At 39.2% G+C, this 23,859-nt stretch overlaps 1 protein-coding gene across 1 annotated transcript in view; it reads right to left on the reverse strand.

Moving 5' to 3' along the window:
* Positions 1-23,859, reverse strand: part of LOC130928603 (lysine-specific demethylase RSBN1L-like) — a 47,020-nt gene that overhangs the window by 20,646 nt on the left and 2,515 nt on the right. Inside the window, exons 2-4 of the mRNA XM_057855305.1 lie at positions 14,129-14,245; positions 8,301-8,788; positions 8,074-8,232 (exon numbers count right to left, since the gene is read on the reverse strand). Of these exons, the coding sequence (XP_057711288.1) occupies positions 8,074-8,232; positions 8,301-8,788; positions 14,129-14,245 (764 nt within the window). The remainder of the gene's footprint in view (positions 1-8,073; positions 8,233-8,300; positions 8,789-14,128; positions 14,246-23,859) is intronic.

Raw genomic sequence — 23,859 nt, forward strand, 5'->3', positions numbered from 1 at the left:
ACTCAGTCAGTCACACTCCAAACTCCACTCGGGCCAAGACCAAAGAGCTGTTGAAGGACACCAGAGACAAAATTGTAGACCTGCACCAGGCTGGGAAGACAATCTGCAATAAGTAAAACGCTTGGTGTAAAGAAATCAACTGTGGGAGCAATTATTAGAAAATAGAAGACATACAAGACCACTGATAATCTCCCTCGTCTGGGGCTCCATGCAAGATCTCACCCCGTGGCGTCAAAATGATAAAAAGAATGGTGAGCAAAAATCTCAGAACCGCACTAGGGGACCTAGTGAATGACCTACAGAGAGCTGGGACCACAGTAACGAAGGCTACTATCAGTAACACAATGCGACGCCAGGGACCCGTCTGCGGATCGCAAGAGAGCATTTGAATGATCCGGAAGAGGACTGGCAGAATGTGTTATGGTCAGATAAAACCAAAATAGAACTTTTTGGTAGAAACACAGGTTCTCATGTTTGGAGGAGAAAGACTACTGAATTGCATCCGAAGAACACCATACCCACTGTGAAGCATGGGGGTGCAAACATCATGCTTTGGGGTTGTTTTTCTGCAAAGTGAACAGGACGACTGATTTGTGCAAAGGAAAGAATGAATGGGGCCATGTATCGAGAGATTTTGAGTGAAAATCTCCTTCCATCAGCAAGGGCATTGAAGATGAGACGTGGTTGGGTCTTTCAGCATGGCAATGATCCCAAACACACAGCCAGGGCAACAAAGGACTGGCTTCGTAAGAAGCATTTCAAGGTCCTGGAGTGGCCTCGCCAGTCTCCAGATGTCAACCCCATAGAAAATCTGTGGAGGGAGTTGAAAGTCCGTGTTGCCCAACGACAGCCCCAAAACATCACTGCTCTAGAGGAGATCTGCATGGAGGAATGGGCCAAAATACCAGCAACAGTGTATGAAAAGCTTGTGAAGAGTTACAGAAAATGTTTGGGCTCCGTTATTGCGAACAAAGGGTAAATAACAAAGTACTGATATGAAATTTTGGTATTGACCGAATACTTATTTTCCACCATGATTTGCAAATAAATTCTTTAAAAATCAAACAATGTGATTTTCAGTTTTTTTCCCCACATTCTGTCTCTCGTGGTTGAGGTTTACCCATGTTGACAATTACAGGCCTCTCTAACATTTTCAAGTGGGAGAACTTGCACAATTAGTGGTTGACTAATTTGCCCCACAGTACCACAACTAGCAATTAATGAAACAACTTTAACAGTAACTGAAATTTCTTCAGTTACTGTTCCAGTTGTTTCATTAATAGCTAATTATGGTATTTAGTAACAATTTATGTGAGAGTGGTGCCATAAGACTGTCATTAGACAATCATAATCATGATATGACACTGTCATGAGCATTAATGAATGCTTATAACCGATGTCATTTAGTATTATCCGGCAAATGATCTCACTTTTGAATGGATGTAAAAGAGCCGAGCTGGACATAAATGGAGTTAGTGACATAATTTGCCGATTGACATTTCATGAAATCTGTCATAACCAATCAGTAATGCTTATGATAGTGTTATGCCATAATTATGACTGTCTTATGACGCCGCTGTCAAATGAAATGTGTCCTTTTAACCCAAATAAATCAACAAATAAGGCGCACTGGACTATAACCCGAAGGATTCAAAATGAAGACAAAAAGTAGCGGTTTATAGTCCGAAAATTACGGTGTATAAGATAGATACAACTAGGACTTGATCAAATCTAGTGGTCCTTTTGATTGTTATTTACATCTGTAGCGCTGCAATGCATGATGGGAGGCATGTTGGACGACAACACTGTTGACAGCAGGTGGCAGCAAAAGTTGACCGTCTCCCCAAGGGAGCAGTGATGACCAAATGAAGCTTATTGAAGCAATGAAGCTTTGCAGCCGATTGATTGAAAGCTTTATGGTGGTTCATTTGGTCTTATGACAGTCTTATGATACCATTGTCAAATAAATTGTTACCAAATACCATATCTAGCAGTTAATGAAACAACTGGAACAGTAACTGAAGAAATAATTAGCCCAGAACATGAATTTTGATTAAAATAAAACACAGCTGGGGAGTAAACGCTGATGTGAATCTGCCATTTCTGAACAAGGACTAGCTAAAGTAGCACTATTATGTGACTACATGGACACAACTAGCAATATCCTTTGTAAAGAGTGTTAAATACACTTAGCAGTAGAGGTGTGCAAAATTTCCGATTCTTAGATTATTCGCGATTCGGCCGTGGAAGTACACAACACTCAGCGTGCCGCGCGGTCTTCGGGACGGAACGGAGCGAGAGTAACTAAACATCATGCTTCCCATTACCCGGCCCCTCGGGTAATGCCAATGCTCAACTCACGGCTCTAGCTCAACTCATGCAACGAGATAAAAAAAAAAAACACACAACAACATACCTGACTGCTGCCGAAAAGCTGCTCCAAAGTACATCCATATAATGTTACGGTGGATATCATTTATATAGGACTAGATGCAATATAGATTTGGTAGTGTTAGCAGCACATCTACAAAAAGCTAGATGCGGCGTTATAAACGGCCGCCATCTTGAAGCAGTACACTTCCCTGCAAGGCTGTTGTAGCGAACCTTCCAAGCAAACCTAATTAACTTTTTATCTAAAATACTCCTAAATCGGTAAAATATTGACTTGAATATCTCTAAAATAGTTTTAAAACTTTCACATGTCGAAAGTAGACAGAAGGGAAATTATGGAATAACGGGAGCAATTTTGACAAATTTAATGGTTGATTCACAACATTAAATTAATTGAATGTAGTTTAAAGCTGCTGATACAGAATGGGGACTAAAGTTTTTTATTTAATGTTATTTTTGTATATTTGTTTACTGCTATATGTTAACTTGATACTGAAATAGTAGTGTGGTTTAGCCTGAGAGTATTTTTGAACAATTTTGGAACTAATGTACAAAACATTAAAGAAATAAAAGAGAAAAAAAAGGAGGGGGGTGCATCAATAATCGTTTTATAATCGAATCAGAGCCTCTGAATCGTAATCGTAATCGAATCGTTAGGTGCCCAAAGATTCCCAGCTCTACTTAGCAGCCATGAGTGTTTCTTTTATATTGCTGGATTATTAGAGAAGACGCATGGGAGCCCGCACATCTGGCCCTGTACACACTCCTATCTGCGAATGGACTGTCGACTTTCCAAGGTCACTGCCGGGAGCGCGAGAAAAATGGCGTTGTCGCAACTCTTAAAGGGACAGCGCGAAAAGCAGTTCAACTTATAATTAACCATCTGGATTTTATGTACTGTGCGGCGAGTGTAGGCAAATACTATGGGTATTTCATAAGAGGATTGAGGGAAAAAAAATGACCCAAGCAACAGAGCATACAGAGTTCTGTAGTACTACTACAAACACACTCACACGCTGTGTTCACTGACAAAGAACAGACAGTAGCCCCTTTTATAGTGCCTGAAAAGAGCATTTCCCCGCATTTTTCCCCCTGTGTCATCCACACAAGGCTTTTCATTAGCGGACAAACCAGCCCGCGCGCGTTCAAGTGTTACACCGCTGCAAATTAGTCATCGTGATACACTCGCACAGTTTAATACGACCGCATTTGATGCCCCACTCATTACATTTGAGCAATTGGGCATTAGCGCGAATGGCAAAAGCTGCCTAATGTGACACAGATGGAGGCAGATGCTCCGACCAGTTGGTTCGAGGGGTCGTTAGCGCATCCGTAACGGCTCGCGGAGAGAGGAGATGGATACGAAAAGCTATCACTTGAAGCACTTTCTATGCAGACTATAAGAAATGCAAAGTGAGGACACTTTGATTTTATGTTGTAAATGATAAATTCAGTAGTCATGAATGCTGACCTATTTCACTAAGTGGAAGATAGACAAAACAATATCGTCTGCTCAGTTTAACACCAGACGAACAAAAACACCCCTTTAAAAATTGCAGAAGAAAGCACAGACAACTGACCTAAACGCCCTAAGTTAAATTTACCGTAATTTTTTGACGATAAGCCGCCACCCACCAAATTTGACACGAAAACATTAGTTCAGAGATAAGCCGCAGCTGTCGTCACTTATTGTAGGATATTTATGCCAAAAGATATTAACCGGTAACCCTTTATTTGGACAGCAGCTTCATGTGACTGTCATAAGACCAAATGAACCACAATGAAGCTTTGAACCAATTGGCTACAAAGCTTCATTGCTTCAAGAAGCTTCATTTGGCCATCACTGCTCCCTTGGGATAGAGTTATACAGTCAACCTCTGCTGCCAGCTGCTGTCAACAGCCCCACAGATGTAAATAACAATCAAAATTGATGTTCTGAGCTAATTATTTCTTCAGTTACTATTCCAGTTGTTTCATTAATTGCTAATTATGATATTTGGTAACAATTTATTTGACAACTGCATCATGAGACTGTCATAAGACCAAATGAACCACCATGAAGCTTTGTACCAATTGGCTGAAAAGCTTCATTGCTTCAAGAAGCTTCATTTGGCCATCACTGCTCCCTTGGGGGAGACTGTCAACCTATGCTACAACCTGCTGTCAACACTGCAACAACATTCAAAATAACATTTTCATAATACAGCCCATGGTGTTTTTTCTCCCTGGCGACTTACTGTGTTAAAAGAGGGTGTGTATGATGTGTAAATAATGCTACAAGTCATACACACGCGCCCTGTCTCTTGCTCTCGCGCTCCATTAATATTCTATACTAATTAATATTAATAGTAGTACTCAGTGTTGTTTTCGTCAACGATGACGATAACGAAAATATTTCGTCGACGAACTACTTTTTTTCATGACGAAGACGAGACGATAACAAGCTAAAACGAGTTTTCATCTGACAAGACAACAACGAGACAAAAATGTGCTCTAGGTTCCGTCACGTGTTCATAAAATGTGACATTTTTATGTGTAGTTCGCCTGCATCTTAGCAGTGTCTGGTTGTGTCACTCATGTGACGTGCAGTGCCCTCCCCTCCAACTCACCAGTTTAGTCTCCAGTCTCCCCATTGCTTGTTTTGAAACACACACAGTAAGACTTGTTTTCTTACATTGGGGCAAATAAGTATTTAGTCAAGCATCAATTGTGCAAGTTCTCCTACTTGAAAAGATTAGATGCCTGTAATTGTCAACATGGGTAAACCTCAATCATGAGAGACAGAATGTGGGGGAAAAAACACAGAAAATCACATTGTTTGATTTTAAAGAATTTATTTGCAAATCATGGTGGAAAATAAGTATTTGGTCAATACCAAAAGTTCATCTTAATACTTTGTTATGTACCCTTTGTTGGCAACAACGGAGGCCAAACGTTTTCTGTAACTCTTCACAAGCTTTTCACACACTGTTGCTGGTATTTTGACCAATTCCTCCATGCAGATCTCCAGAGCAGTGATGTTTTGATGCTGTCGTTGGGCAACACGGACTTTCAACTACCTCCACAGATTTTCTATGGGGTTGAGATCTGGAGACTGGCGAGGCCACTCCAGGACTTTGAAATGCTTCTTACGAAGCCACTCCTTTGTTGCCCTGGCTGTGTGTTTGGGATCATTGTCATGCTGAAAGACCAAGCCACGTCTCATCTTCAATGCCCTTGCTGAGGGAAGGAGATTTTCACTCAAAAGCTCTCGATACATGGCCCCATTCATTCTTTCCTTTACAAAGATCAGTCGTCCTGGTCCCTTTGCAGAAAAATAGCCCCAAAGCATGATGTTTTCCCCCATGCTTCACAGTGGGTATGGTGTTCTTCGAATGCAATTCAGTATTCTTCCTCCTCCAAACACGAGAACCTGTGTTTTTACCAAAAAGTCCTATTTTGGTTTCATCTGACCATAACACATTCTTCCAGTCCTCTTCTGGATCATCCAAAAGCTCTCTAGCGAACCGCAGAAGGGTCTGGACGTGTACTTTCTTCAGCAGGGGAACACGTCTGGCAGTGCAGGATTTGAGTCCCTGGCGGCGCATTGTGTTACTAATAGTAGCCTTTGTTACTGTGGTCCCAGCTCTCTGTAGGTCATTCACTAGGTCCCCCCGTGTGGTTCTGGGATTTTTGCTCACTGTTCTTGTTATCATTTAGACGCCACGGGGTGAGATCTTGCATGGAGCCCCAGATCAAGGGAGATTATCAGTGGTCTTGTATGTCTTCCATTTTCTAATAATTGCTCCCACAGTTGATTTCTTTACACCAAGCGCTTTACCAACTGCAGAATCAATCTTCCCAGCCTGGTGCAGGTCTACAATTTTGTCTCTGGTGTCCTTCGACGGCTCTTTGGTCGTAGCCATAGTGGAGTTTGGAGTGGGACTGACTGATAAGGGTGTCACGGTACATGTATTAGTATTGAACTGTTTCGGTTCGGGGTCCTCGGTTCGGAACGGAGGCGTACCAAACAAGTTTCTAACGTAATGTAACCTTTACTTTTCGAGGCTGTGAGTCAATCGGGTTACAGTTTCTTTGTGTAGATTATATTTACTCTGTCTTCTCTACTATAATGAGGACCAACACGGTAGGACAGTGTAAGAAACGTCAACGGCGCGACAACGTGGCCGCTGCGAAATGAGGGCGTTAAAGTCAATCAGCCAATGCACACCAGTCGCAGTGCGGCCCCATGTTAGACGCGTCCCAGAACCGGCTAAACGCGATGCACAGGAAAAGAACGGCAGAGTTTATTATTTGACGCGAGACGCAGCCTTCCTGCGTCAATACTACTAGCTAGCAGCGGGCAGACCGGAAGTCACTCGTGTAAAAACACTGTGGATCCGGTCGATTTTGAAACTAATCGTAACCCACTTTTTGAGTCCATCAGATCTCTTGAGTGGTAGATCAGGGCACAATTGACTTGTCTTTGTTTATTTACTGCTGTCTTCTATGCTATAATAATAACCAACACGGCCCCGTGTTCAATACAAAACCCTCCTACCACAACAAAACAAGTAGGAACTAATATTCACATAGGAACTAAAATTATACAACATAAAATATACAATATAAATGAATACTACATCACATTTGTAAAATATAAACACATGATAAATAATAGCCCATTTAAATCAAATAAATTGAAATGTGCTAAAACACCTGTAATTAAATAATAAGATCCTGCTTACACAATTAAATTGATAAATTTCTGTGTGGCGCTTTAACTTGAGAAAATCCACCAATAAAGCTTTTGAAAACCGTTCATAAGAAAAAAAAAAAAAGATTCATTGAGGCATTTCATTTGGAAAAGACATGTTAAAATCTTTGTCATTGGGATTGCTTTTCTCTTTAGCACAGGACTTTTTTTTTCTTCTTTCTTTCAGAAACAAAGCTGACTAATACGCGGGGGTCTGAAAGGCAAATTGTTGTTCTATTATTATCTTTAAATACCCGCTACTTTTTGAGCAGAATTCTAGCTTTGTATAGGCTAATGTTCCAATTGTTTAAAGCACAAAAGTGTGTAATAAACAACTAGCACATTTTACATTTTATTTTCTTACTGTACCGAAAATGAACCGAACCGTGACCTCAAAACCGAGGTACGTACCGAACCGAGATTTTTGTGTACCGTTACACCCCTACTGACTGAGGTTGTGGACAGGTGTCTTTTATACCAATAAGGAGTTATAACAGGTGCCATTAATACAGGTAACGAGTGGAGCCTCGTTAGACCTCTTTGACAGCCAGAAATCTTGCTTGTTTGTAGGTGACCAAATACTTATTTTCCACTCTAATTTGAAAATAAATTCTTTAAAAATCAAACAATGTAATTTTCTGTTTTCCGCATTCTTTCTCTCATGGTTGAGGTTTACCCATGTTGACAATTATAGGCCTCTCTAATCTTTTCAAGTAGGAGAACTTGTACAATTGGTGGTTGACTAAATACTTATTTGCCCCACTGTATTCAATGTTGCTTTAGCCTTTAAAGGTCTGTCCTATGTGATCATAACACACTAAACGTAACTCGTAGCATTAGCAACGCATTCACCTTTGTGTTAGCACCAGGGTAATGTTACCGTGTTACCGCGGTAATTTTGCTTAAGGTTACCATACAGTCAAAATTTCATATCGGCATATGCCTACCTGAGAGTAGAAATTAGCCATTGTCGTCGTTTCTATGTCCTTCTTTCCCAAAATCTCCATTTTGACCGGTGCCGATGAGAACTTAGTGGAGAAGTAGTCAAGAAAATCCGGCAGATATGAGGCTTCGCCGTGGACGATACCCATGACGTAATGTGCAGCCTAAGATTATGGAAGCAAGGGTGAGTCAAATAATGGTTTTAGAATCTTACCAGTGAATTTGAACGAACCTGCGATGAGTCTTCGCTGAACGCTAAGTTGACAAACTCCTGAGCGAACCTCTGCCTCTGGCCCATGGAGAGGGACGATAGCTGTGCGGCGTACGCGTGCGCCACCAGAGCGCCACCGTTAGGCTGAGTCTCAACGTGAATATAAGGAGCAAACTCCAAACCCGACAGGCTGGGATGGATATACCGCGCCGGGTGCTTGTTCGGGGAAGGTTGCGGGCTCTTGTGCGGAGAGGAGGTAAAAAAAGACGGGTGGAGGTATGCGTTTTTGTTGTTGGGCGAAGGGTAAACAGGCAAAGGCGATTTAAACGGAGACGGGACGCCGTCCTGAGTAGGAGACGGGAGGAGGAGCAGGCCGGCACAAACGGTTTGGCACGAGCGGTGGTACATCTTCACCCGCTTGTGCTTTTCCCCTTCTTTGTGTTTCTTCTTTTTTTTCTTCTTGACTTTTTTGATTTGCAGCTCCGCGTTAATTTTGGCTTTCACGCCATCTGAAAGGGAAAGAGGTGGTTGAATATAATGATTTCTCGGTAGCTAGCAGGGCTGCAACTAACTCATTTGCTCCCAAAAATGTATAAATACGTTCTATTTTTAATTGTTTCAGTGTCCCGAAAACGTATTTATACTTCTTTTAGGTTTTTTTTCCAGGAGAGACATCTCTAGGTTCTGTTACCACTTTGCTCCAAAGCACAACGCTCAAAATCCATTTTAAAGCAATAAAACTGGCCACTGGAGGGCAGTAGCGCATTTGGTAAGAACTCACATCGGACCATGAAAGGAAATGAATGAAGAGAAATTGTCAGGAAACTGAAGTTGGAAGAAGAAGCGTGAGAAAAATAAGGAGAACAACATTCAGTCCCTGACAAAAGTCTTGTCACTTATCCATTTTGTAGAAACAATTGCTAATATCCTGACTTTTAATTATTCAATTGGTTTCAGAAATGGCTAATATGAAAGCTAAGACCCTCCCAAATGATGTTGATAGTACAAAAATATATTTGTTTCACTGAAAAAAGATTTATCACTTAATGAAGACATAAAGGTCAAATTTTAGCAAGACAAAAGTTTTGTCGCCTACAGAAAGTCGTGTGAAAATTGAACAAAAAATGTACTTCAAATACAAAAATATGTTACATAACATAAGCGAATTAAGTAGTGGTGCTGTGAGATCCAAATTTAATATTTTGTCTGACTTCCATGGGCTTCGGCAAGGATTCATACAATTTATTGATGAAGTCATCAGGAACATCAAAGAAAGCAGTCTTGCATGCCTCCCAGAGTTCATCAACATTCTTGGGTTTCGTCTTCCATGCTTCCTCTTTCATCCTACCCCAGACATGCTCAATGATGTTCCTGCCTGGTGACTGGGCTGGCCAGTTTAGGAGGATCTCAATCTTTGCTTTGAGGAACTTTGATGTACAGGTTGAAGTATGCGATGGAGCACCATCCTGCTGCAGAATTTGTCCCTTTTTATGGTTAAGAATGTAAGAGGCAGCTAAGATTTGTTGATATTTCAAACTATGTTGCCCCCATACTGGATGTAACCCCAGACCATGATTTTGCCACCACCAAACCACCTTTTTCTGAGTGAATCTCAGATCCATGCGGGCTCCAGTAGGTCTCCTGCAATATTTGCGGCGACTGTGGTATAATTCAATGGAAGATTCTTCTCAAAAATCCACCTTTTGCCAAAAAAAACAGTCAAATTTGGTGGTGGCAAAATTATAGTCTGGTGTTACATCCAGTATGGGGGTGTGCGAGAGATCTGCAGGGTGAAAGGCAACATAAATAGTCTGAAATATCAACAAATCTTACCTGCCTTACCTACTGGAGCCCGCATGGATCTGAGATTCACTCAGAAAAAGGTGGTTTGGTGGTGGCAAAATCATGGTCTGGGGTTACATCCTGTATGGGGGCAACATAGTTTGAAATATCAACAAATCTTAGCTGCCTCTCACATTCCTAACCATAAAAAGGGACAAATTCTGCATCCAGATGGTGCCCCATCGCATACTTCAATCTCTACCTCAAAGTTCCTCAAGACAAAGAAGATAAAGATCCTCCAGGACTGGCCAGCCCAGTCACCAGACATGAACAGGATGAAAGAGGAAGAATAGAAGACGAAACCCAAGAATTTTGATGAACTCTGGGAGGCATGCAAGACTGCTTTCTTTGATGTTCCTGATGACTTCATCAATAAATTGTATAAATACTTGCCAAACCGCATGGATGCAGTCCTTCAAGCCCATGGAAGTCATACAAAAAAATAAATTTGGATCTCACAGCACCACTACTGAATTCGCTTCTGTTATGTAATATATTTTTGTATTTGAAGTACATTTTTTGTTCAATTTTCACACTACTTTCTGTAGGCGACAAAACTTTTGTGTTGCCAAAATTTGACCTTTATGTCTTCATTAAATGATAAATCTTTTTTCAGTGAAACAAATACATTTTTGTATATTCAACATCATTTGGGAGGGTCTTAGCTTTCATATGAGCCATTTCTGAAACCAATTGAATAATTAAAAGTAGAGCTGAAACGAATACTCGAGTTTAAAAACTGATCCGAGTAATTTTATTGACCTCGATGAATCGTTTCATTTTGCCAGCTCTAAACATCACGTTTTGCCCGGTGTTCTGCCAAAATATGCTACATCGGCGAAACGTCCTACATTAGTCGAATTTGACACCTAAAGTACTACCGTGCGCTCTAAACTTGTTTTGTTTAGATGCATACAGGAATAAGGTACTAAAAAAATGCCTGCAGAAAATACTTAAATGTATTTTTATTTCAAATAAGGACGGTTTAAACACGCTACGTGACTAATGTGGTCAACTGCTTCAAAGCTAACACAAAAAAACACAATGGTTAAAAGTATGAGAGGGTAATACATGCAAAAAGCATCTTTGAGGCTGTGAAAAGGTTCTAAATAACTAAATAAAAACAAAAATAGTGAGTAATCGCCGCCTCTAACCGATGTGCGCAAGCGTGTGAATGCATGCGCAAGCGCCCTGAGCATTGTGTAGGACGTTTCGCCGCGTAGTAAGAAATGGCCGAACACCGGACTACTTTTAATGCGGGACAACGCGCTGACGTCACGTGCATAGAGGAAGACGCAATAAAATAAAAAAATTAAAAAACTTACCGCAGCCGACAGTCGCTACAAACTACGCCGACGTTGCTAAAAACTACGCCCGCATGATGCTAGTGTGGTAGCAGCTAGTGTCCGATGCGTCTCATAGATATCGCATGCATTTAGGATTAGATGCGAAATGACAGACTCGGCCGCGTCTGGACAGCATTAGTAAACAGCCGCCATCTTTAAGCAGTAGACTTCTCATCGCTAATAAATATAACGTTACTGTCACGCGCTCACGTAACGTTAGCCCTTCGGAGGGCTACGTTTCTATTGATTATGACCTCTGTCGATGCATGGTTAACGTGTCTTACATACAGGCTTTATTTAATCTGTAAAAACACAGCGCTGATGAGGGTGTAAAATTAAAACAATAAAGCTAACTGTCAGTTTTAGCTCAGTAGTCATTGCTGAATAAAACAGCAAGTAGTACTGGTCCCTAATGTGCTCCAATACAGCAGGTATCATACATTTATTTTGAACACTGCAAAAACTCAAAATCCTATCAGTACTTACAGTTTAGACGAACTTAAAACTTAACTAGAACTTAAAACTAGCTTGACACAAATGGAACTTAAATTAGCTTTCAAGTGATGTGTGTTATCAAGCGTAATTACATTTTTAGGTAAGAAATATGTTGTTTTTTTTTTAATCAGATCTAGAAGTTTTATGAGTGAAAGCAGTGATTTTTTTTTTTTTGTCACATCTTAGATGCAATTTTTGGCTGTTTTCAACAATGTACATCGAAAATAAAGACATTGATTGACTGAAAATGGTTCAATATTGGATTAAATGTCTTTCTCATGTATATTTATAATTGCTCTTTACCTTAAAAAAAAATGCTTTATCCGATTACTCGATGAATCGATAGAATTTTCAGTCTATTACTCGATTACTAAAATATTCGATAGCTACAGCCCTAATTAAAAGTCAGGTTATTAGTAGGGCTGTCAAAATTATCGCGTTAACGGGCGGTAATTAATTTTTAAAATCAATCACGTTAAAATATTTGACGCAATTAACGCACATGCCCCGCTCAAACAGATTTAAATGACAGTATAGTGAAATGCCCACTTGTTAATTGTGTTTTGGGGAGTTTTGTTGCCCTCTGCTGGCGCTTGGGTGCGACTGATTTTATAGGCTTCAGCACCCATGAGCATTGTGTAAGTAATTATTGACATCAACAATGGCCGGCTCCTAGTTTATTTTTTGATTGAAAAATTTACACATTTTATTAAAACGAAAATATTAAGAGGGGTTTTAATATAAAATTTCTCTTTTTTTTTATCTTTTAAGAACTACAAGTCTTTCTATCCATGGATCGCTTTAACAGAATGTTAATAATGTTAATGCCATCTTGTTGATTTATTGTTATAATAAACAAATACAGTCCTTATGTACCGCATGTTGAATATATATATATCCATCTTGTCTTATCTTTCCATTCCAACAATAATTTACAGAAAGATATGGCATATTTTATCGATGGTTTGAATTGCGATTACTTGCGATTAATTACGATTAATTAATTTTTAAGCTGTAATTAACTCGATTAAAATTTTTAATCGTTTGACAGCCCTAGTTATTAGCAATTGTTTCTACAAAATGGATAAGCGACAAGACTTGTCAGGGACTGTATGTTATAATTTCAAGAATTTAGACGAGTTTAACGCAAAGATTATTTGGTTATCAAAATAGTTGTTGATTAATTGTTGCACGTCTAGTCACTCCGAGATCGCACTAGAGTGCATGGAATAATAGGGACATTTTCATCAGATCGGGGGATGAATATTCGTTGCGTTTTTACTTAGTTTACTGTGAAATATAGTAAAATTGAAAACCTAGTGAGAAGGCGATGAGTCATCATACTCAACAGCATGTTCATGCATCTCCCGAATGCCAAAGGCAGGACAACAAGCCGGCCATACATTTATTTATACGCCCGGTGTGGTCTGTTTGTGGGCATGAGACACCCGTCCGCGACAATTGTTCACACAAAGTGGACAGGCAGTATAAATATACAACCCCACTAGATGTACGTGCTGCAACATCAGCACAATTTCAAGAGACGGATAAGATCTTGCGCCGTCTCGTTTGCACCCGGCGCACGTCTTTTGATGGGAATGAGACTGTAATACAATGTGTGTGTGAGGGAACAATAAAGAGAGCAACAGAGCGAGTATTTTGCACACAAGCTACTAATCCAAAAGCTCTTTAGCCCACACACACACAAACTCCCTCCCCCAATTCCCCTTTCTCCAAATACACACACTTTCATCCCAAAAGTGTCATCTGGAGCTGAATAGAATACTGTATCTGGAAATGAATGATATGATCCTCGCAGGCGATTACAATCTGAGGGGATGTAAAAATAAAATAGTTATAGTGAAGGGGTAATAAAATGGGGTGCTAAAATTGTCCTAAATAAAAGTACTAAAGTGGAGCCGCGAGATGATATTAAATAGCGGCAATCTGTTTTCGCTGGGAGACAAGTTCCCACACAAAAACACGCTAACAAATAGCCTCGCTGCTCGTAAACCAGCCGCTTATTGATTTCCTTTCGCAGTTTCCTCTGGTCGCGTTCAATTGTAAACTTGAACTGATAAGATTTCTTTCCGTTTCCAGTGTTTGATAACAGTCATTTCAACAGTATTTTTGGTGCCAACGAATAGGAGAAAACAGTGTGTATACCTTTAATTGGTTGCTTGACCTCTCCGTTCTCCTGCTTAACGTCGTTCATCACTTTGTGCTTCTTCTCCTCACGCTCCCCTTGCTCACGCTCTTTAGTTTTGCCCTTGTTGAAGAGGTCTGTCGGGACAGGAAAAATGTACGAGGAGTTACTCGGGTGCGACTTATAGTCTGAAAAATACAGTGGTATGGAGAAAGTATCTGAACCTTTTAGAATTTCTCACATTTCTGCATAAAATCACCATCCAATGCGAGCTTTGTCAAAATCACACAGATGAAAAAACAGTCTCTGCTTTAACTAAAACCACACAAAAATGTATAGGTTTTCATATTTTAATGAGGATCGTATGCAAACAATGACACAAGTAAGTAAGAAGTAAGTGAACCCTCTGCCTAAGGAGACTTAAAGAGGAATTGAAACCAATTTTTACCAAACATTTTAAGTCTGGTGCGTGCCAAATCACTGTTGAGTGGTTTAAAACTGCCCTGCCCACTATAAAACACACACCTGGTAAGAATTGTCGTGATGAAAAGAATTGTATGATGTGCCTCAATGCTCAGTCAAAAGAGCTGTCTGAAGACCTGCGATCAAGGATTGTTGATTTGTATAAAGTAGGGCTGCAGCTATCGATTATTTTAGTGGTCGATTAATCGATGAACTAGTTCGTTCGAATAATCAAGTAGTCGGATAAAGAACATAAAATTTTTTTTAAATACCTGAGCTGAGCCTCAAATGGAATAAAAAATTAATGAGGATGTGGATATGTACAACAAAAGAACAATTGGCCAACTTGCATAGCATAATTTCGCTAGCTTATATGCTATAAAATGCTAACTTTTTTTTTTCCAATGCTCTTAACAAGTGGTTCAGACACATATTCCCACAAAAAAACGGCTGAATATAGCCTACCTAGAAACTAAATTTTGGATGCATTAAAACAAAACATTAACTCAAACAAAACTTGGCTTATATTGGTCTTAACAGGGAGAAGCTGAATCAAGCCACGTGAAATAAGGCAGACTAGAGGGCAGTGTATCCACCTAAATCAATAAAACTAAATGCAAACACTTTCAAAACAAACCAGTACAACGCCTCTTTAATTAAATGAATATTCGAAGCAGCAAAATTTAATTCGAATCTATTTTCTAATCGAATACTCGAGTTAATCGATTAATCGTTGCAGCACTAGTATAAAGCTCGGAAAGCATACAAAACCATGTCCATAAGTTTGTATGTTGACAGTCAGCGAAGTTGTCTAAAAATGAAGAGAGTTTGGCACTGTTGCTTCTCTCCCAGGGAGAGGTTGTCCACCAAAGATGACGCCAAGATTTCAGCGCAGAATACTTAGAGGTAAAAAAGAACCCTATGTCTGCTAAAGACTTAAAGAAATCACTGGCACAGTCCAATATCTATGAGCACACATCAATGATATGTAAAACCATGGCTAAGAATGGTGTTCATGAGAGGACACCACGGAGGAAGACACTATTGTCCCGAAAAAAGAAAAAAAAACATTGTTGCTCATTTAATGTTTGCAAAAAGGCACTTGGACAGTCCACAGAGGTTTTGGCATAATATTTTGTGAACTGATGAAATCAAAGTTGAATTGTTTGGGAGTAACACACAACGTCATGCGTGGAGGAAAAATGGAACAGCTCACCAACATTAATACCTCATCCCCACCGTGAAGCATGGTGGAGGGAGCATCATGGTTTGGGGCTGTTTTGCTACCTCAGGGCCTGGACAACTTGCAATCATTAATGGAAGAATGAATTGAAAAGTTTATCAGGATGTTTTGCAGGAAAACCTGAGGCCGTCTATCAGACAAATGAAGCTAAAAAGAGGATGGATGGTGCAACAAGACAAGGATTCAAAACACAGAAGTAAATCAACTTCTGAATGGTTTCAGAAGAACAAAATACACGTTCTGGAGTGGCCAAGTTAAAGTCCAGACTTGAACCCCGTTGAGATGCTGTGGCATGACCTAAAGACAACGATTCATGCCAGACATCCCAGGAATCTGACTGAAATACAGCAGTTTTGTAGAACGGAATGGGCCAAAATTAGTCCTGATCGATGTGCCAGACTGATCTGCAGCTACAGGAAGCGTCTGGTTGAAGTTATCGCTGCCAAAGGCGTGGCCACAAAATATTAAATGTGATGGTTCACTTACTTCCCTCCCCTTTTTGTTTGCATTCATGTTGCAACAATTAATCGATTAACTCGAGTATTCGAATAGAAAAAAATATTCAAATTAAATTTTGTTGCTTCGAGTATTCGTTTAATTAAAGTGGCGTTGTGACGGTTTATTTTGAAAGTGCTTAAATTTAGTTTATTAATTAGGGTGGATACATTGACCTCTGGTCTGCCTTATTTCACATGGCTGAATCCAACTGCTCCCTGTAAAGACCAACGTAAGCTAAGTTTTTGTTTGGGCAAATGTTTTTTTAATGCATTCGTAATTTAGTTTATATGTATATCTAGCCGTTTTTTGTGGGAATATGAGTCTGAACCATTTTTTAAGAGCATTGGGAAAAAAATTGTTAGCATTTTATAGCATTTAAGCTAGCGGACTTTTGCTATGTAAGTTAGCCAATTGTTCTTTTATTATACATAGATCGTCACCTATTTATTTTCTTATACCGTTTGAGGCTCAGCTCAGGTATTTTAATTTTTTATGTTCCTTATCGGATTACTCAATTATTCAAACTAACTAGGTCATCGATTAATCGACTACTAAAATAATCGATAGCTGCAGCCCTAGTTTGCATACTATCCTCATTAAAATATGAAAATCTATAAATGTTTGGGTGGTTTTCGTTAAAGCAGACACTGTTGTTTCACCTGTGTGATTTTGTAAAGATGAGATCACATTTGACGGTGATTTTATGCAAACATGTGAGAAATTCCAAAAGGTTCAGATACTTTTTCATACCACTGTACCTTCATTCCAGTCGAATTTATTGTCAAGTTTGCCCTCCTCTAAAGAATTCATTTCGTTAAATCAATTTGAGTACCGTTCAAGAGGTGGGGAAAAGGAAAACCTTTTCTTTTTTTTGGTACTCCTCAATGAGAGTGAGGACGTGGGGAGTGTGAAAGTGAACACGGCGGGGTTGCGGGCGCCGCTCGCAACCATCAAAGTGGAAAATGCTTTCATGGGGGCTGAGACGAAACTTGGAAAAAAGGCTTAAAGGGGCAATAGGAGAATAGGTGCAATGAGATGATGCTCCTTTCATTTAAGAAAAAAATACTGTGGTTTCCCCTACTTTGTATGCAGGTGTTTCATTGCAGAAAATTGCGAGAACTTAACTCAAAAACGACTGTGTAAGCTTCCTGGAAAACATCTCTTTAGCCTGACTGAAAAGTGCCAACAAAGGAAGGCTTATCGGGCTCAGTGGCCAGATTAACGTGACAGACATACAGGACATACTTAAGACTTTCAGTGGGGCGAGGGGGAACATACGTGTCTTAAATGTGTTTCTTTCAAGAGAATCAGGTTTGGTGACAGTGTGCCTACCATGTCGCAAGGGTTTTCATAGGGACGGTAGGGACAAAACACTACCAACTTTTCAGGCTGCCCAAATTGTCTCCAACCTTATTTGCATTATAAAATGTGTTCAGTTATCAGTTAGCAATACCATTACATTAAACTATGTGAACCTGCTAACCTGAGTAGGAAGCTGCTTAGGGAGAAGTGTCCTCCTGTACAGTGGGGAGAACAAGTATTTGATACACTGCCAATGTATCAAGTACTTGTTCTCCTCACTGTATGTGTTTGTTACCATGTTAACTCATTTGTAGAGCTGTCCCGACTAGTCGACATAGTCGACGTCATCGATGACGTAAATCCGTCTACGAGCACAACATCCCGTCGACGGTTAACGAAGGGTTAAAAAAATATATGCGTGGAAAGTTCAGAATGTCGGATCTCTGTATGCAAGCGGGGAAAGCGGCACAAAGCCAAAAAAAGCGCACCAGAGTGCCCTAAACACGGACTTATTTCAAAGAAACAAAGGAGGGTACACTCTTCTGTCCTGTCTCTTCAATGCCAAGCTTGGCTGCACGTCGGCCGTGAATAAACACCTCAAGCGCCGTCACCCAGTTTGTAAACTTTGTTTTTTCATTTTTTGTACACCAGAGGGTGCTGTCGCCTTACTAAATAATAATGTTTCATTAACAAACGGCTTATAAATGGTATTAGTATTGTTCTTAATGCTAACTGAAAGGTTTATTTCATGTTATGGTTTATTTTATGGTATAAAAAATTATATAAGGTTAAAAGGTCATAAATATATACAGTATATACAGTGATTGCACTCAAGGGAGAGATTGTCAATGATAAGGTAATAAATTAAGGTAAAGGCAATTCATATAGGCAATTCATTGATATATAAATAAGGTTTAAAAGGAAAAAGGTGAAAAGTTTTTGTTAATTTCTAATTGTGTTGTTTTATTTGTGTGCACCGTAGCTCTTACAGTGTGATTATATCAAGGATGGAATAAAAGTTGTAAACTATCAGTTTAAGAGACCATCTTTTCAGTCGGGATGCTACACTAGTTAATTCTATCAGTATTTGAACTCATTGTTTATTTGTGATTTATTTTTGTTATTAACGTGTTTATTTGTACTTTAATAATTTAAGTGTTCCAATATGTTTTTTGTGAATTGATAAGCGTCAACAAAAATTCCATTGCTAAATTAGTAAACAAAACAAAAAAAAAAATTTTTTTAATTATTAATGAACGGCCGGACCACACGGCCAGGGAGCCGGTGGAAGACTACCAAATGGCGTCCAGGATGCTAGGTGGTGGACGACCGAGCAGAACAACCTAAAGGACGCCCAAGATGCCAGGCGCTGGACGACCGAGCAGAACGACCGGAACCACCAGTGCAGCGGACGATGCAATTGAGTCCGTGGTGCTCGCCGGGCACCCCCACAGAGACTCAAAAAAATCCATCTTTATGAGACAGGCGGCTATGAAGGAAAAGTTTACCTGCAACAGTGTCATGTCTCAGTTATGTGTAAATAAATTGTTACTTTGTTATCAAAAGCTCTATTTGTCTTGTTGTTTATGTTATTTTGTAAAAGGAAAACATTATTCAGATGTTTGGGATGTAACTAAAGCAAAAAATAGCTGTGTTCAAGTCAAAGTTATGTTTGAAATGTATGCTTTCACAAAAAGCCCAATTTCTCTTTTTTTTTTATCTGAAACTGGAAAACTGCTCAAAATAAGCTATTTTCTAATGCTGTATAATAATTTCTAAAGAATGGAAAAAGATATGAACTTATTTTTTTATCGCTGCTGAAAGAAGAGAGTATAATCTTTCTTTTGGTGGGTTCCATGTTTAGTATAGCAATAGAACAGAATTTTCTGTGGGCCTTGTAAAATCAGTCAAAATCCAGGAAAACAACCGGGAGCGAAGGGGGTTGCACCGGTGAAAATGGCTCGGCGTGAATGAGTTAACGTTAGTTAAACTGTGAGAAATATAGTGAACTCTGCTCAGCTTTAATGTAGTGAACCAGGGTTTACATCCCTTCTCCCATGTCTTCATTTTTATTTTATGTGGTCTTAAAGCAGCCCAAAGGAGCTTTCATGTTTTTGTTGAGTTTTTCTCTGCTTGTGAACAAAAGCACTGTGTTTTTCCTGAAGGAAGGCTCCATTTTTATTTATTTTTGTTATTCCCTGACTAAGAAGTTTTTTTGTTATATTTGTTTTAGACAGTTTTGAGTGGTATTAAGACAAATGCTTATATTTATGCATTCCTGAATACTTAAGAGATGATTATCAAATTTGTATTTCTTGTGTATGTCAACATAATTTGTGTTAAAATAATGCAATTTAAATTTGCTAATAAAATCCGGACATACTGTGTATTCTAGAAGTTTTCAAAATATTTTTTGGGATTAAGATTCAGAGTTTATTGGATCGAAAGGTGTATCAACTGAACCAATGCATAGGCACTGCAAAAATCCACCACCTTTAAAAAAAACTTAAATTCCATTGTTTTCATCATAAATCTTCTAGAAATAAGTGGCATTATCTGACAGTGCTTCCAAGTAAATTTTATTCACTTATATTCCTTGAAATAAGAAAAATAGCTTAACAGACTTATTTTAAGCGAAATGTTTGTATATTTAATTAAAAAACGTGAGAGCAATTTTTTTCTTGATTTAGGTCAAAAAATGACCAACTTTTAGATGTACTGTGGGACAAATAAGTATTTAGTCAACCACCAATCGTGCAAGTTCTCCTACTTGAAAAGATGAGAGAGGCCTGTAATTGTCAACATGGTACACCTCAACCATGAGACAGAATGTGGAAAAAAAAACAGAAAATCACATTGTTTGATTTTTAAAGATTTTATTTCCAAATTAGAGTGGAAAATAAATATTTGGTCAACTACAAATAAGCAAGATTTTTGGCTGTCAAAGAGGTCTAACTTCTTCTAACGAGGCCTAACAAGGCTCCACTCGTTACCTGTATTAATGGCACCTGTTTTAACTCATTATCGGTATTAAAGACACCTGTCCACAACCTCAGTCAGTCACACTCCAAACTCCACTATGGCCAAGACCAAAGAGCTGTCGAAGGGCACCAGAGACAAAATTGTAGACCTGCACCAGGCTGGGAAGACTGAATCTGCAATAGGTAAAACGCTTGGTGTAAAGAAATCAACTGTGGGAGCAATTATTAGAAAATGGAAAACATACAAGACCACTTTGATAATCTCCCTCGATCTGGGGCTCCATGCAAGATCTTACCCCGTGGTGTGAAAATGATAACAAGAACGGTCAACAAAAATCCCAGAACCACAAGGGGGGGGGGACCTAGTGAATGACCTACAGAGAGCTGGGACCACAGTAACAAAGGCTACTATCATTAACACAATGCGCCGCCAGGGACTCAAATCCTGCACTGCGTGTCATGTGTCCCCCTGCTGAAGCCAGTACAAGTCCAGGCCCGTCTGCGGTTCGCTAGAGAGCATTTGGATGATCCAGAAGAGGACTGGGAGAATGTGCTATGGTCAGATGAAACCAAAATAGAACTTTTTGGTAGAAACACAGGTTCTCGTGTTTGGAGGAGAACGAATACTGAATTGCATCCGAAGAACACCATACCCACTGTGGAGCATGGGGGTGGAAACATCATGCTTTGGGGTTGTTTTTCTGCAAAGGGACCAGGACGACTGATCTGTGTAAAGGAAAGAAAGAATGGGGCCATGTATCGAGAGATTTTGAGTGAAAATCTCCTTCCAAGGGCATTGAAGATGAGACGTGGCTGGGACTTGCAGCATGACAATGATCCCAAACACACAGCCAGGGCAACAAAGGAGTGGCTTCATAAGAAGCATTTCAAGGTCCTGGAGTGGCCTAGCCAGTCTCCAGATCTCAACCCCATAGAAAATCTGTGGAGGGAGTTGAAAGTCCGTGTTGCCCAACGACAGCCCCAAAACATCACTGCTCTAGAGGAGATCTGCATGGAGGAATGGGCCAAAATACCAGAAACCGTGTGTGAAAAGCTTGTGAAGAGTTACAGAAAACGTTTGGCCAATGTTATTGCCAACAAAGGGTACATAAAGTATTGAGATGAACTTTTGGTATTGACCAAATACTTATTTTCCACCATGACTTGCAAATAAATTCTTTAAAAATCAAACAATGTGATTTTCTGTTTTTTTTCCACATTCTGTCCGTCATGGTTGAGGTTTACCCATGTTGACAATTACAGGCCTCTCTAATATTTTCAAGTGGGAGAATTTGCACAATTAGTGGTTGACTAAATACTTATTTGCCCCACTGTATATATTTTCAAGCTTTGCAGTACTACTGTACTTTACGACGTTAGAAACTGTTTAGTTTCATAAAGGGAGCAATGAGTCACTCCAAAAGTGACTTTTTAAAGAAGAATGTTGACATATTATTGCTGTTAAGTCTGTATACAAAACTGTTACATAACATAAATGGACAACTTTTCAGGATGCTTAAAATGTCTCCACCAACTTTTAAGCGACCTTATTTGCATTATGTGAATTCAGTTATACAGTATAGGTCATTTAGACTGTCTTCCCATATGTACTAACGATAGAATTGACCCTAGTATTATTAAGCGAATTATTTTCATTATGTTCAGACTTACTTTTACCCCTTTTCACTTTGCTGAATGTGCTGACTGGCTGATGACTTGCAGTTATTTAAAATGTATTTATTTATTTTTCCTGTGTAATTTATTCATACTATTTGCAGCCTATAAAGACATTATTTTCCGATAATCATACAATAATCATAATCGAGGTAAAACGTTTTCATATTTTGTCGAGTTTGGCTGCGCTTGTAGACAAAATCAGGAGTGTTTTACCTGAAGGAAGGATCCATTTGTATTTTATTTATTTTTGTTATATCCTGACTAAGAAGTTTTTTTTCCAGTTTTATTTATTTTCTCTTTTTCGACGGAAAATGTTGAGTCAGACTTCATCATGGTATTGACGGATCAGATCGGTCATGCACTGCGCCTCGCCTTCAAGTAGGGGGCCGCCCACATCGAGAGGAGCTATTCACAAACAAACACGCAGCGATCTAATGCCGGATTTCTGTTGAAAAAGTACGAAAGCTCTTCCGCATCCAAATGGGAAGGATTGTCTCAGGAGAGATTTGTTTGTACGATGCGTGCATTTTGAAACATTGTGAAAAATAACCATGGGAGAAATTAGCCACGACTGCATTGGCATCATAGTTCGCAATATTTACGTAAAATAAATGCTAACTGCGCTTTTTTTTTTTTGCTTTTAACCAAGAATCGAGACTGTTTTGCATCCATATCTATAAAGAATTCGGGGATTTAAGCAATTTTTCACAAGAATTTTCACCGGAAAAGCCCTGTTTACATAAGGCGACCGCTAGCTACATTCACATAAGGCGACCGCTAGCTACATTCACTAACAGTCAAGCATTGTACTTCGACATATTTATGTAAAATAAATGCTAACTGCATGTTTTGTTTTTTTTGTTTTAACCAAGAATCGGAACTGTTGTACGTGACATATTTATGTGAAATTCTCGAACAGACTAGGAATGTACTTTGACATATTTATGTAAAATAAATGCTAACAGCATGTTTTTTGTTGTTGTTGTTTTAACCAAGAATCGAGACTGTTGTACGTCCTTATCTATAAAGAATTTGGGGATTTAAGCATTTATGTACAAGAACTTTCACCGGAAAAGCTGTGTTTACATAAGGCGACCGCTAGCTACATTCACAAACAGACTAGCATTGTACTTAGACATATTTATGTAAAATAAACAATAACTGCACGTTTTTTTTTCCTTTTAACAAAGAATTAAGACTGTTTTACATCCATATCTATAAAGAATTTGGGGATTTATGCATTTATTCACAAGAATTTTCACTGGAAAAGCTGTGTTTACATTCGGCGGCCGCTAGCTACATTCACTAACAGACTAGCATTATATTTTGACATATTTATGTAAAATAAATGCTTACTGCACGTTGTTTTTTATTTTAAACCAAGAATCGAGACTGTTTTACGTCCATATCTATAAAGAATTTGGGGATTTAAGCATTTATGTACAAGAATTTTCACCGGAAAAGCTCTGTTTACATAAGGCGGCCGCTAGCTACATTCACTAAGAGACAAGCATTGTACTTTGACATATTTATGGAAAATAAATGCTCACTGCACTTTTTTGTTGTTGTTGTTGTTGCTTTTAACCAA

Source organism: Corythoichthys intestinalis, chromosome 13, assembly GCF_030265065.1.
Source record: "Corythoichthys intestinalis isolate RoL2023-P3 chromosome 13, ASM3026506v1, whole genome shotgun sequence".
Taxonomy (NCBI): Eukaryota; Metazoa; Chordata; class Actinopteri; order Syngnathiformes; family Syngnathidae; genus Corythoichthys; species Corythoichthys intestinalis.